This window comes from Typopeltis vanoorti, chromosome 25 (genome assembly GCF_054136105.1).
Source record: "Typopeltis vanoorti isolate ZY-2024b chromosome 25, IOZ_Tvanoo_1.0, whole genome shotgun sequence".
In the NCBI taxonomy this organism is placed as follows: Eukaryota; Metazoa; Arthropoda; class Arachnida; order Uropygi; family Thelyphonidae; genus Typopeltis; species Typopeltis vanoorti.
The window spans coordinates 54,557,999-54,572,852 of record NC_143573.1 but is presented as its reverse complement, the minus strand read 5'-3'; the positions used below and the strand labels follow the sequence as shown (position 1 = coordinate 54,572,852).

The 14,854-nt window shown below is 37.7% G+C and overlaps 1 protein-coding gene across 1 annotated transcript in view; it reads right to left on the bottom strand.

The window, feature by feature from the left end:
• The window catches only part of LOC150092754 (short transient receptor potential channel 5-like), a 235,133-nt gene that overhangs the window by 103,690 nt on the left and 116,589 nt on the right, over positions 1-14,854 (bottom strand). The window contains exon 6 of the mRNA XM_090414270.1: positions 1,820-1,986. Coding sequence (XP_090270396.1) covers positions 1,820-1,986 — 167 coding nt within the window. The remainder of the gene's footprint in view (positions 1-1,819; positions 1,987-14,854) is intronic.

The following is a 14,854-nucleotide window of genomic DNA, read 5'->3' as shown; positions in this document are numbered from 1 at the left end:
TTCCTCTCTGGTTACTCTAACTTAATACAAAAAGGTTTCAGCTTACCGTTCTTGCTTTATTTGGTAGATTTAGGACCTTCTTATCTAGATTCTCAGATCTCCTCACCGTGTTTTCTTTTAATGGCATCTTCGCTATTCTTTTATTTCACTCGAAAAGGAACACTCTTTCAGTGACTTGTACACTGGCGTTAATTCACCAGCGGCCCTTTCTTCTAGAACTCTGGCTGCATTATTGCTGCAGCTTTGATCCACATGGCAGGTATAGCAAGGGGAAATTCTTGCTACGCATGGCGGCAAGTTTTCACAGCTACTCAGCTCTCTGCTCTGGAAACCAGGAACCGACAAAAAAGAGAAGAGAGCGATTCAAATCCCCGCCGAAACCTATATACCACAAAACAGCACCCTCACTTGTTGGTGTCATCATGTATACGGCGGTAGCCGATTGGTTACTGTGGCTCCGAACTGCCTTTTACATGGCCTAAAACTTGTATCACTTTATACACATCTTTTTAGCAATTATACATGATTTTCTATCTTAATTAATTCACAAACATTCTCTGTTCTTTTTATGGGCTTCTTTAACATTCCCTAATATTTACAAACTGAATATATACATGTTCTAGGTCATTAGTAAACGCATTTTCCATTTGGAGGCATAAGTATATCCTTATCCATCCCTTTTGAGGTTATCTTATGTTGGGTCGGAAAAAGGATGACTCATCAAAGGTGAATCAGCACTTTTTTCGACACAACAGTTGATTGTACCAATGTTGAAATCTACTGATGTGAGTTGGAGTTTGTTCCCGCAGCTGACTTTCCACTGTTTACCCTGGTTCCCTGACAAAATGAGCAAGGCTTTTGTTAACTGTGTGATGGTGATGACCCAGGCAGCATGAAATTTTCTCATGTTGTATAATCATTTTATTTTGGTTTAAGACAATGAAAGAACAATTTGGTTGGCTAAATCCCAAATCACCATCTCATCCTTGTCTGTTCAGTATCTGGTTAGATACTTTCTCATGGTGATCCCATTAGGAGATGAAGACTGAACATTATGCCAGAATCTCTAGCAGGTTCTCCACATCCTTAAAAGGCTATGTAGAGGTCTTCCCCAGTCACCCAGCTTTGACCCCTACATTATACCTATATGCTAGTCATACAATATAAAATATAAAATAATATAAAAAATATATATATATATAATATTTTAAAAATATATTTTGTGCTATTCATATAATATAAAATATTTTATGACTATTTCATTAATCGAAGAACACTGTGCTTGTACCAACTCTATTGTGCCATTTACATGCACACATACACCAAATATTTTTTCAATAGCAAATAAAATATGTATTTACTTGTTGAGCCAAGGTAAACTATGACCTCAAAGATACGTTGGCCAACGGAATTCGTATTCTTTATTCTGAGCTACAGAAATAGTCCACAAAGTTAGAGCAGAATTTAAATTTTATTCCTACCATTTGTTTTGCACATACTACTGATCCACAGATATAATACAAAAATAAAAGTATAAGGTGAGATTTGCTTTAAACAATGCGGTCCAAGTGAAAAAAAAAAACTGTTATAAAGAACCACTAAATACTGTCCTCTATAAAATATTCACGAACACTTAATTTAAGACATTTTCTTAAGATATAAAATTTTTATTTTTGTCATACAATATGTATATAAACAGAGGAAAAAAATAAAAAGAACTAATGAAAATTAATTAAGTAGGCAAAATTTTTGTTCATTCCAAATTATTTTCTTCACAATCAGCATTTAACATGCATTTAACAAAGCTATTGTAACTCACGTAACAAAAGCAGGTGACTGTTCGATTCTTCCACCAGAAGAATCGATCTGCATCATACCATTGTAGTATGTATAAAGATTTGTTAATGCTAGACCAAAGCAAAGCATAATCACAAAGCAAATTATTAAAAACAGACCTATCTGTAATGCCATCTTCTCCAATGACACCTGAAAAAATTAACATATAAATTAAAGACTTCGTTATAATATAAAAATATAAACTCTATGGTAAACATAAATTGGATGCATGCATATTTATATATTTAAAGCTACACTCTTTACTTTATGCTTGTCTTAAAATATATTTATTCAGATTTAATGGAAGCAAATATTCTATGCAAACTAATATTAATATAAATAAGCCATTGAATTTACTTTTGAGGATACCTAGAAAGAGCCAACAACAGAAGGCAATCACTACAAATGCAAAACTGTAATTTAATCAGTAGTCAAAAAATTTACAATAATAGAGATTCAATAAAAAATAAATAAATAAAAAATCCCAGAGAAAAAAATATAAACGTACTAACTTGAAGTTGGAAACCTGTACTAACAATTCTAGTTTTATTAATATAATTTATGTTAGTTTTCACACAAAAAAAAAATAGTTTTAAAATTTTTTAATTGATATTATAATTCCAATATGCACATATGTTTCTTGTTGTTATTTAACTGAAAATTCACAATATTATTCACCTCACTTATCTAACCTACATGAAATTTTCTACCTCCTATGCTATCATAGTTAAAATGTATTATTACTATTAACGGGCTACTCCAAGGACTCCTTAGACTCATTGAGGGAGACCATAAACATCATGACAAGAACTAACCAACATTTGCGCAGTATCTATCATAGTTTGCTTTGAACTCATTCAAAGTCATGGCACCCTCAACAGACTCTGGCAACCTATTCCACTCATTTACATCTCTCCAAGTAAAAAACCTAGTTCTAACACCTTTGCTAACTAAACTCTTACCCAGTTTGCATCAATGGCACCCTGGTTCTCCCACCACCAGATGTGTTCTAAAAAATTTCCTCTGAATTAATCTTGTAAACCCCCCTCAGTAATTTGTATGTCTCAATCATATCACCCCTTTTCTGTCAATCAACCAGTTTCTGTAATCCACAACTCTTCAATTTGTTCTCGTAAGGTTCATTCTACAGACCTTCTACCATCTTGGTCACTCGCCTCTGAATCTTCTCTGTCTCTTCCTCATCACCAACAAACCCAGGTGACCAGATCTGGGTGCAGGAGTGGAGACAGGGTCTTATCAAGGCTCGATAAAGAGAAACAATACCTGTTTATCTCTGTTCATCAAAGTATTCTTCAGTAATCAAGTAATCTGATGGGATGCTTTAGCCATCACTAAAACTCCCAAGTCTTTGACTTCATCAATTTCCTGGAGCACAGTTTCATCAGTGTGGTATACAGCTGGTAATCTTTTCACCCCAAACGCATAACCTTACACTTTGCCACATTAAACTTATATCCATTCTCCTTTGCCCAGACTGCCACTCTATTCAAACCATTTGTATTAACTACTGCTCTACTCAATTTTGCATCATTGGCACACAACTGAACAGTTCTTCTCAGATACTTTCCTATATTGTTAATGTACAAATTAAACAGTAGTAGTCCAAGAACATAACCCATCCATCACGCCACTAATACAGGCCTTCTTTTGGAATCTACTCCTGAATAAACTACTCAATGATATCTCTCCATCATCACCAACCCTATATCCATCCTCATCTGCTGCAGTTTACTGATTAGAATTCTATGTGGTATCCTGTCAAAGACCTTTGCAAAGTCCAGCAGTATTACTGTGAACCCATTACCTTTATCCAACTCAGCTGTGACTGTATTATAAAACGTGAGCAAGTTACTAAGCATGAACTACCCTTCACAAAACCATGCTACCTACATACAGTATCCCATTTCCAAAAATTCATTCCTGTATTTTGCTCTTGACTAACTTCTCCAATACTTTGACAACTCCTGATATGCTGATCGGTTGGTAAATTGCTACATAAATCTTGGAGCCTCCTTTATTCAATGGAACCATTCCCCCCCCCCACTTTCTACTCTCTTAGGACTAACCCAGCACTGAGACATATATTAAACAATGTGGTCAAAGGCACTGACAATTCTCTAGCACTTTCAAGTATAACTCGAGGTGGTATTAATAATGGAATACGTATAGACCATAGTAATAACTTTAATTAAATAAAGGTACAAATATTTCATACTGAAAGTAACAGTACATCCTCAGTGTAGAACAAACAGATAAAGGAAAGAAATACAAAGTACAGAACAGTCAGTGGATTACCAAATAAATTGTTCCTACATGCCAGAAGATTAATTACTAAAATATTATTAAATAATTCTTTAAAGATAATTATTTCATTGATGATTGCAAAAAATAAGAGTCTCCCAAACTTTTGGGAGAGAGAGACAGTCATTTCGATTTAAATTCGGCCGATGTAAGAGGACTTTGCAACTTTCTTTAAAAAGGTGTTCATATTTAAACCTGCATCTGTGGAGAAGACAAGCTTATTCCCACTGGATATTATGATTAGTGTCAATGCTATGTTGTGCTAGACCAGACTTTGGTTTCATGTATTCGATATAATATTGATGTTCCTTCATACTTTTTTCCACAGAATGGCTTGTTTGTCCAAAATAGGATAAACTGCATTCACATGGTAAACATCAGATATTGATGTTTACCAGATATGGTAAATGAGAGAGATGACAGTTTGTCTTTTGTAGATGGCAACAAGTGAGAAATTTTGTTGATAAGAAAATATATGGGAATAAGATGATACTTCTTCAAAATTCTACCTATAGGTTCTGAGATGCCTGAAATGTAAGGGATTGGAACTCTGCAGTCTGTTGAAGAATCCTGAGGTGTTGGAACATAGGAGTCAATTATCTGTTCGATCTGATTAGAGTTGTAATCATTACATTCTATTAACCTTTTTAGAGTGAAAAGTTCTTGTTGTAAGCTTGATGGAGAGGAGCACACATTATGTGCTCTATTAATTAAAGATTTGATAATGCCAATTTTTTGAGAGGTGTGATGAGCAGACTTTTGATGAATGGATCTGCCAGTAAAAGTAGGTTTTTCTTCTCCACAGATGCAGGAGTAAATTTTAATATCAGAAGGATAGGGCAGGTTCAAGATTTAGAGTTGGAGGAGGAGAGTGTGTTCCAAATACTGAGTACTCTGGATGTCAGTAAAGCTGTGGGACCGGATGGTATTTCGCCACGAGTTTTGAGAGAATGTGCTAAAGAACAGACATTTGTCCTGGCTTTTCAATGAAAGTCTGGCTACGGGAAAGGTGCTCGGGGAATGGAAGGAAGGTAAGATAGTGCCATTCCATAAAGGCAGTAGCAGACATGAAGTGTCTAATTATAGGCCAGTTTGTGTGTCATCAGTAGTTGTTAAGAATTTAGTGAGAGAATGTATACAGCATTTGGCAGATGAGGTAATGTTATCTGTGAGAGTCAACATGGATTTGTTAACAGGAGCTCTTGTTTTAGTAATATGCTAGCTTTTTATAATAAAGTTACAAGAGCAGTAGATGAGGGAAAGGCATATACTGCCATTTTCTTGGATTTAGCAAAGGCATTTGACAGGATGCCACATGATAAGCTGATATTTAAGTTGCAGCACATGGGTTTGGATGTCAGGTTGGTCAACTGTATTTAATCAGGATTGGCTGTCTGATAGGTATCAGAGAGTTGTGTATGGTGAGGCAGTTTCAAGGAGGCAGAGGGTTACAAGTAGGGTCCCACAGGGCTCAGTACTGGGATCTATATTGTTTAACCTTTATATCAATGACATTGTTAGTGGATTGCAGGGGAATATTCAGTTGTTTGCAGATGATGTGAAGCTGGGAAGGATTATTAGTAATAGTGCAGATGTGATGGCCCTGGAAGAGGATTTGAATAAGCTAGACAAATGGGCAAATGAATGGGGGTTCAAGTTAAAGCAGCAAAATGTAAGGTCTTGAGGTTTGAGAAACATCGATGGGGCACTTCATAATCTATTGGAGGAGTTGTAATGAAGGAAGTAGAGTAGACAAGAGATCTGGGGTTGATGATTGATAGAAACCTGAAAATAAGCGGACATATTGCAAAGGTGGTGAAGGTAACACAGAGGATTGCTGCAATACTGAGAAGGACACTGACCTGCAGAGATAAAAGAGTTATCATTACGTTGTATAAGACCATGATCAGACCACACTTAGATTGTTCTCAAATTTGGTCCCCAGGATTTGAAGGGGAAAAATTAACTCTGGAAAGGGAATAGAGGTGGATAACAAAGATGGTTTCAGGACTGTACAATGTTAGTTATGATGATCAGCTGAGGGAATGTGGAACTGCAGAGTTTGGTAGAGAGAAGAAGGAGAGGTGATATGATTGAGACCTTTAAACTGTTGAGAGGTGGTAACAGAGTTGGAATTTCTTTTGCTTGGTTGAACAGCAGGGAGGAGTGATGACAAGGGGCCATCCCTGAAAGTTATGAAAGGAAGCTGTGAGCAAGAGGGTGAGGAGTGGTTTCTTTACATGGATGGTGGTGGTTGAACCTTGGAATGCATTGCCTGATGGAGTAGTGAGAGCAAGAATGGTCAATGAGTTTAAGGAGTGGTATGATAGACTTTGTGTTTCCTAGGAGGGACCTCCCACGATGAGTCTTGATGGACTTTGTGTTTCCTAGAAAGAACCTCCTTGTAATGAGTCTTTTGATTCCGTGGAGGCCAGAATAATAATAATAATAATAATAATAATATATATATAAGAGATGATATATATATATATCTATATCTATATATTCATCTTTTTTTGACTGACTGAAACCACGAAAATAGATAACAAGTTAATTTTCTGGTGTCGAGGCTAGCTGGTGAACGGACGTGCTATCGGAGAGCTCCTGAGAGATTTGTGTTTTTTGTTGATTTATTGGTGTTTTGGATTCAATTTAATGGACTTAAGTGTTTAATTTTGGTATATTATTGGAGCTTTATTAGCATGGTTAGTGTACTAAAGTGTTTTATAACATAATCTATGTCGGGAAGTCGCCGCTAGATGAATTCGTAATGTGTAGTGTTCGTGCAAGCTCCAGATAAGATACATTTTCAGTTATCAATACAAATTACTTAATATTGTGTAGTTTTGTTTTGTTTGCCTTGCGTATTTTAGTGCGTCTATTTTTGGTGTGTTATAACGTATAATTTGACAAAACACGTTACAGATAAGTATGGCACCTGTGCGAAGGAAAATGGCGGCCAGTAATGAAGGTTCGCCATCGTTATCAAAGAACGGTAGCATAAAAGAAATGAGTCAGTGTACTAGCTGTGAAATGTACACTTTGCGGAGTGCGGTCGGAGTGTGGTTAGATGATAATAAAGGATTGAATGTGTGTAGAAAATGTAGGGAGAATGCGGAATTGAAGTGTATTTCGGATCGTGAGTGTGATATTTTTGTCAACCTTCAGAATGAAGGAAATAGGGATATGACAAGAAACGGCAAGGTTGTACATGAAAATTGTGAGAGTGTGAATGTAGAAAGTGTGAATGATAGTATAAATGGTTTCTCAGAGAACAAAAAAGATGAGATAGATGCATTGAGTGAGATCGCATTGTTGAATAGTGCGATAGAAAGAGCAAAACAGCAGCTAGAGTGCATGAACAAAAGTAGACTGAATGAACCAACCAATAATAAAAGGTATGACAGGAAAAATAGACGTATGAATGTGAACATGAACAAAATGAAGGCTAGAGTGCTGTATGGAGACTGCATATATATATATATATATAAACTGTGTGTTGGTAGCACCAAAGAATCACAAAGTAATGGTATGGAAATCAATGTTTATGATGCTGGCTGTAGGAAATCTTGAAGTGTTTGATGATATTAGAACACTGTGAGGTTTGCCAAAATAACAGGAGGAATTAAGCATGCTGTCATTTACATATAGGAGGTCAATTGATGTGGAAAAAAAAAGAGAGTTAGTGACAGAACAGAAAACCTGAAGAGAGGGAAAAAACTATGCACCATTATATGCAATGAAAAACAAGTCAGAAAACTGGCTACTTAATTACAAAGAGTGACATAGAAGACTATACAGTAATTTGCTGAGTAATGTTCTTTGCTAGCCTTAGAAATATTCAATGAAACAGAAAAAAGGTTTTCTGAGCCTTTTCATGGCATTGGTCCACAGACTATTGTGGATCTTGAATTGCTATTTCGTTTGGCAAGGAAAGTTCTACAAACAGATAGAGGGGGCAGTCATGGGTTCACCACTTTCCCACCCTTGGCCAATTTCTTTATGGAGACCTTTGAAGAGAAAGCCTTAAACTCCGCCCCACAAAAACCCACTATTTGGCTTCATTACGTGGATGATGTGTTCGCTATTTGGCCACATGGCTCAGACTCACTCCACTCCTTCCTAACACACTTAAACAACCAACACCCCAGAGTCCAGTTCACCTTAGAAAAAGAGGAAAACAACACCCTCCCCTTCCTAGACACTTTAATCACCCACCAGCTTGATGGATCTTTGGTTTTCTCTGTTAACAGAAAACCCACCCATACTGGCAGATACATTCATCAGCAATCCCACCGCTCCCCCCCCCTCACAACAATATGGTGTTATAAAAACACTATATAACATGGCAAAATTAACCTGCTCAGATGACAGGCCCTAACTACTGAACTAAACCACATCCACAACACTTTCTTAGCCAATGGCTATAACCCCCCCCCCCAAACAAAATCCAAAAAATACTCAAACCAGTAAACCACAACCCCCCCCACCTCCACAATAAAGATTACACCAAATCTATCATCATCCCCTGCATCCAGGGCACCTCTGAGAAAATAACCAATATCCTCACTTCCTGTTACAGACCATATAAAAAGTTGGCATCCCTTATCCGCTCTACAAAAGACCAACCACTATCCCTAGAACTACCTGGTGTATACCAGGTCCCTTGCAGCTGCAAATTGTCCTACTTTGGCCAAACAGGCAGAACAACAAATATCAGGATTTCAGAACACAAAGACTACATCTGGTTTCACCAGTACAGCCGCTCTGGGCTGGCAGACCATGCCTTAGATACCCACCATAGAATTCGTCGGAAGAAAACAAAAATAATACACCACAGCAAGTTTAAATACGAGAGATTATTCAAGGAATCTTCAGCAGCTCTAAAAAACATTCCTAACCTCAACAAATTTGGGTGCATGAAACTACCCCAAATTTGGGAAACTTACATTTTGAGACCCGGGGCAGAGCTGACTACTACCGGGTGCGTCCCCAGGTGGTGGATCGGGGAACAGCCTTCAGATATGGAGGTTAGCTGCGATATAAGCAGAGCAATCTGGCAAATAAGCAGCCATGGACCAACAGCGACTGAGCTATCAGGCCTTGGGGAAGCAGAAGTGGCAACTCTGTCTCACTTAAAACCTCACAAAGCCCAATGACAACTCGGTGACATGGCGAGTAGTGCCGCCATTAAATAAGTACCTGCTGGGATCACCGCCCCTGACATTGGGAAGCAGCATTGTCAGTACTGACACAAGGTTGAAGCCAAATGATGACGGAAAAGCTTGTGATCAGAGATTTGCAGATGGCAATATGATTATATTGTGTACGTTTGTAATACTGCAGAGCAGAAAGCAAATGGAGAAACTACTGCTCTACCTTATCTCCAGAACAACCACCATGGCGAGCAAACCCTTACAATTGGCCCCAAGTTCCCGGCGTCCCTTAAATGGGACAGGGGTGCGAAGAATCTCCGGGCTCAAAATGGTGTCCACTTTTAAAATTGCGACTTGGAATGTCAGAACTCTGTATGAAGCTGGCAAATTAAGAAATGCCACAAGAGAAATGAAGAGGCTGGGCATCCGGATTTTGGGAATTTGCGAGACAAGATGGCCAGGATCTGGAAAGTGTCAACAAGATAATATGACAATGTATTACTCTGGGAATGATGAGAACAAACATCGACATGGTGTAGCTGTAATAGTAGATGAAGAAATCAATAAATCAGTAATAAATTGGATTCCATTTTCTGAAAGGATAATGCTGTTACAACTTAAGGGAAACCCCGTTAACATAAATATCATCCAAGCTTATGCACCCACAGCTGACAAAAGTGAAGAAGATGTTGAAGAGTTTTATGAACACCTATAAGAGATTAAAAACCTAACAAAGAAACATGATATAAACATAGTGATGGGTGACTTCAATGCAAAAGTGGGAAGAGGGGGTGATGGAGAAATTGTTGGCGAGCATGGCTTAGGCACCAGAAATGACAGAGGAGATCGCCTAGTCCAATTCTGTCAGGAAGAAGATCTAACAATAGCAAATACCTGGTTTAAACTTCCACCAAGAAGACTGTACTCTTGGAAATTGCCTCAAGATAACCAACATAATATTGTCAGAAATCAAATTGATTATATAGTGATAAATAAAAGATTCCACAGTAGTATAAAGAGTGCAAAGACTTATCCTGGAGCAGATATCTCATCAGACCACAATCCCATAGTTGCAGAAGTACGTTTTAGATTAAAATCAGCTAAAAAATCACAAAAGAAGAAAAAGAAAATTGATGTAGAAAAACTGAAAGACCCGAACATAAATAAAAGTGCCAAGACACAGCTTAACCTGTGATTACAACAGATTAACATAGAAGAAAATAAAAGTGTGGAATCTCTTTGGAATAGCTTAAAGAATGCCATCGTAACAACAAGTATTGAAGAAGTAGGTTATGTGAATAATATAAAACAACAGGAATGGATGACAGATGAGATTCTTTCTCTTACTGATACAAGAAGAATGTATGAAAACAAAGACCTAGCCAGGTATACAGAAACACATAACATCATCAAGAAAAAAATAAAAGAAGCCAAGGAAAATTGGATGAAAAATTTATGTACTGAAATTGAACTGCTTCAGAAACAACATGATAATTTCAATCTGTATAAGAAAATCAACGACATTTCCGGAAAACTGAGGAAAAAGCAAATAGTGTCTCTAAGAGACGAAAATGGAAAAATAGTTCTAGAAGAAGAGAATAAAGCACAGATTTGGATAAAATATGTAACAGAACTTTTCAATGATACTAGACAGAAGCCTATAAATATAAAAGATAACATTTAAGGACCAGCAATCATGAAATGCGAAATAGAGAATGCTATACAAACAAGTAAAACAGGAAAAGCCAGTGGACCAGATGGTGTGCAAACAGAATTTTTAAAATTAATAGAACCAGATAACATCAAACTTCTTGAAAAACTATTTAATAAAATATATGAAAGTGATGAATTTCCATCAGATTGGCTCAAATCTACATTTATCACTATCCCAAAGAAACCCAAAGCGAATTCCCGTGGTGACTTCAGACTTATTAGTCTAATGAGCCAAACATTAAAAATATTTTTGAAAGTAATTCAGAATCGCATTTATAGAAAAAGTGAAGAAACTCTAAGTGAAACACAATTCGGCTTTCGGAATGGTTTTGGTACTAGAGAGGCCGTTTTCTGTACCCAAATATTGATACAAAAATGCATAGAAAAACAGAAATCTGTCTTTATGTGTTTCATAGATTTTGAAAAAGCATTCGACAAAGTCAGACACACCAACTTAATAGAAATCCTTCAACAAATAAGGCTAGATGAACAAGACATAAGACTAATAACAAATCTGTATTGGAATCAGTCAGCTACCGTTCAATTAGACAACATTATCACCAGTGATATTAACATCAAAAGAGGAGTGAGACAAGGATGTGTGCTCTCACCACTCCTGTTCAACATATATGCAGAGGTAATCTTTAAAAAAGCATTGGAAGAATGTCCAGAGGGAATCACAATAAATGGAAAGATTGTTAACAACCTACGATATGCAGATGACAACGTGCTAATTGCAGATAACATTATGGATCTCCAAAAATTCGTTGACAGAGTATACATAGAAAGCCAAAGAATGGGAATAAATATAAACATCAACAAGACAAAATACATGATCATCAGCAAACATCCAGCTTCATCAATGAAACTGACACTCAATGGGAAAAATATTGATCAAGTGTCAAGATATAAATATCTTGGTTGCTGGCTTAATGAACGGTGGGATCCAGAAATAGATATAAAGACAAGGATTGAAGTTGCACGGCAGTCCTTCATGAAAATGAGAACACTATTCTGCAATAAAGACCTAAACATGGAAGTCAGATGCCGAATGCTGAAATGTTACGTGTGGTCTATTCTGTTCTATGGAGTTGAAACATGGACATTGAAGGCGACAACCATCAAGAAAATCTAAGCCTTTGAGATGTGGCTATACAGAAGAATGCTAAAGATATCACGGACAGAAAAAATTACCAATGAAGATGTCTTAAAATCCATTGGCAAAGCTAAACATCTTGTACAAATAATCAAGAAACGAAAAACATCATATCTTGGACACATCATGAGAAACAGCAAATACCAACTTCTACAAACTATTTTGGTAGGAAGAATTGATGGCAAAGGCACTAGAGGAAAAAAAAGAATATCATGGTTTGACAACATCAAGACGTGGACAGGAAAGAGCAGTGCACAACTGCTCAGATTAGCACAAGAGCGCAGTTTGTTCGCCAAGATGGTCGCTGACCTTCGATAGAAGATAGCACAATAAGAAGAAGACATTTTGAGAACTTCAGCCCAACTGCCAAGTCAACCAAATTAGCCCACCAGAGGGCACCATTAGGACTTTAGGAACAATATTAATTCCTTGCTTCCTTCCTCATTTGCTTTTGTTAGTGCCTGTGTGCACATACCATATCTTTATGTTCCTGAAGATGGCAACGTGACGTTGCCGAAATATAGAAGTTATTTATTAAAGTTACCTTTAATTAATATACTTTATATGCGTTGTTAATTCCGTAAACTAATTACCAGTCAGAGATATATAAGTGAGAGATGAATGTTGGGGTGGTGCTAGAGACGCCATAGCATGTGGCAGGGAATTTGAGCTGTGCTGAAGAAAGTGCTTTTTAATTGGTGAATAGTCCATTTTTCTACATTTTTTGTAGTGCTAAGTTGTTTCTGGAATACGAGTGTCCTTCAATGGTTGTTTTTTGAAGTTAGTTGTTGTTGCGATATTGTGTATTTTGGTAGACGGGGTCGGAATCAAATGCATAACAATGGAAGACAAGACGAAGGATAAGTTTTCATTATTTAGTTATTTCATTTTATTTATTTATATCTAGTGTACTTAAATGTTCTGTTTATAATTGTTTGTACTTTTTCTTATAGTTATACTCCCTAATACTTATTAGCATTTATTTTTTAACACTAATTCGCAACACTATTTTGAATAATGGTGACGGCGGCAGTTAAAATTGCAAATGGCGTATCGCCAAGTCCCCCCCTCCATTTAACGACTCTATTTTGCACGATATCATACAGGATTTTATAGCATGTGGGACCTGAGGAATCTACGTGCCCCAACGATTGTATATGTGGCAGGAGAGAGAGAGAGAGAGAGAGAGAGGGGGGGGGGGAAACGCATGTGAGCAAAATGCAGGCAATCTCCCGACTCTGACTTTGATGAGTCAGAGTCGGGAGATTCTTCATGTAGAGAGATGACTGGTATGATAGAGTGCAAGAGAAGTATAAATAAAATAATAAGAGTGGCGAGAAAGGTTGAATGATTCTGAAGTTTTAGGAGATAGTCTCAATTAGGAGGATGAAAGGCAAACAAGAGTGGGTGACTTACAGAGAGAGAGATAGATGAGCTGAAAGAGCAGGTGGAATGTCTGGGGAATGAGATGAGAAGTGTGAAACATGAGATTAGGTGAATGGAAGAGACGAATGCAAGGCAAATCAGACGAGGAGTGAGAGAGAGTTATGGGAATGAGAGAAGAGGGAATGAGAGAGAGTTATGGGAATGGTAGAAGAAAAGAGAATAAAAACAGTATAAAAGAGGGAATGAGAGAGCGTTATGGGAGTGATAGAAGAGGAAAGAATGGGAACAGTAGAAGAGAATTAATGAGAGAGAGTTGAATGAATGACAGAAGTAGGTGAGAATAGGATAAGTGGAAGAGAGGGAATGAGTGTCAGATATGGGAATGATACAAGAGGAAAGAATGGAAATGGCAGGAGAGAGGGAATGAGAAGAATGCAAGGGAGCACAGGGACTAGGGATAGAGTGATGTCAGGAAGGCAGGTAAGTGGGGGAGCACAGAGAGAAACTGTTATAGGAGAGAGAGTAAGGGATGCATTTGAGCAATCGAGGAATAGGGCGGTAAGAGATGTAATGTATGGGGACTCAATAATCCCTGTGTTCAAGATAGGATGTGTGAGGAGTGTTTGCCAGGAGGAATGACAGAAAGTGTGGCTGTGGCAGTTAAGAGAGGTGGATGAGATGATTGTGATGGTGGAAACAAATGACTTGAGTGGTGGTGTAAATAGGGCAGCAAGAGATATGAGATTCTTGCTTGAGGTTGTACGAAAGAAGACACAAAGAGGAAAGATAGTGTGTGTGTTGCCTAGGTATGATAGTGACGAGCTGAGCAGAAGAGTGGTGATATTGAATGGCATAATAGCGAGAATGTGCCAGAAGAGAGGATTGAAATATGCCGATGCTTGGAGTGCATTTGAGAGCAGAGAGGAGTTGTATGCAAGAGACCACTTGCATTTGAATGAGTAAGGATGTAGGCATCTGGAGAGATTGCTGTTCTGAACGAGTCAGTGAGTCCCAGTGTCTATGGTAGCAGGGGTGGCCTCTTGTGGGAATGGGTACTTGGGAGAAGGGGGACAACATCAGGTAACGCTAAGCCCAATGGGGTCCAGAGGGGATGATGCTGGGTATAGAAACAATGGCATTTTTATGCTATATACTAATGCCAGGAGTATTCAGAATAAGGGAGAGGAATCGGCAGCACTGATAGCATCAGCCTAGTCAAAGATTATTGGGATCACTGAGACGTGGTTGACAGAAGCGGATATAATAACAGGAATAATAGAAGTTG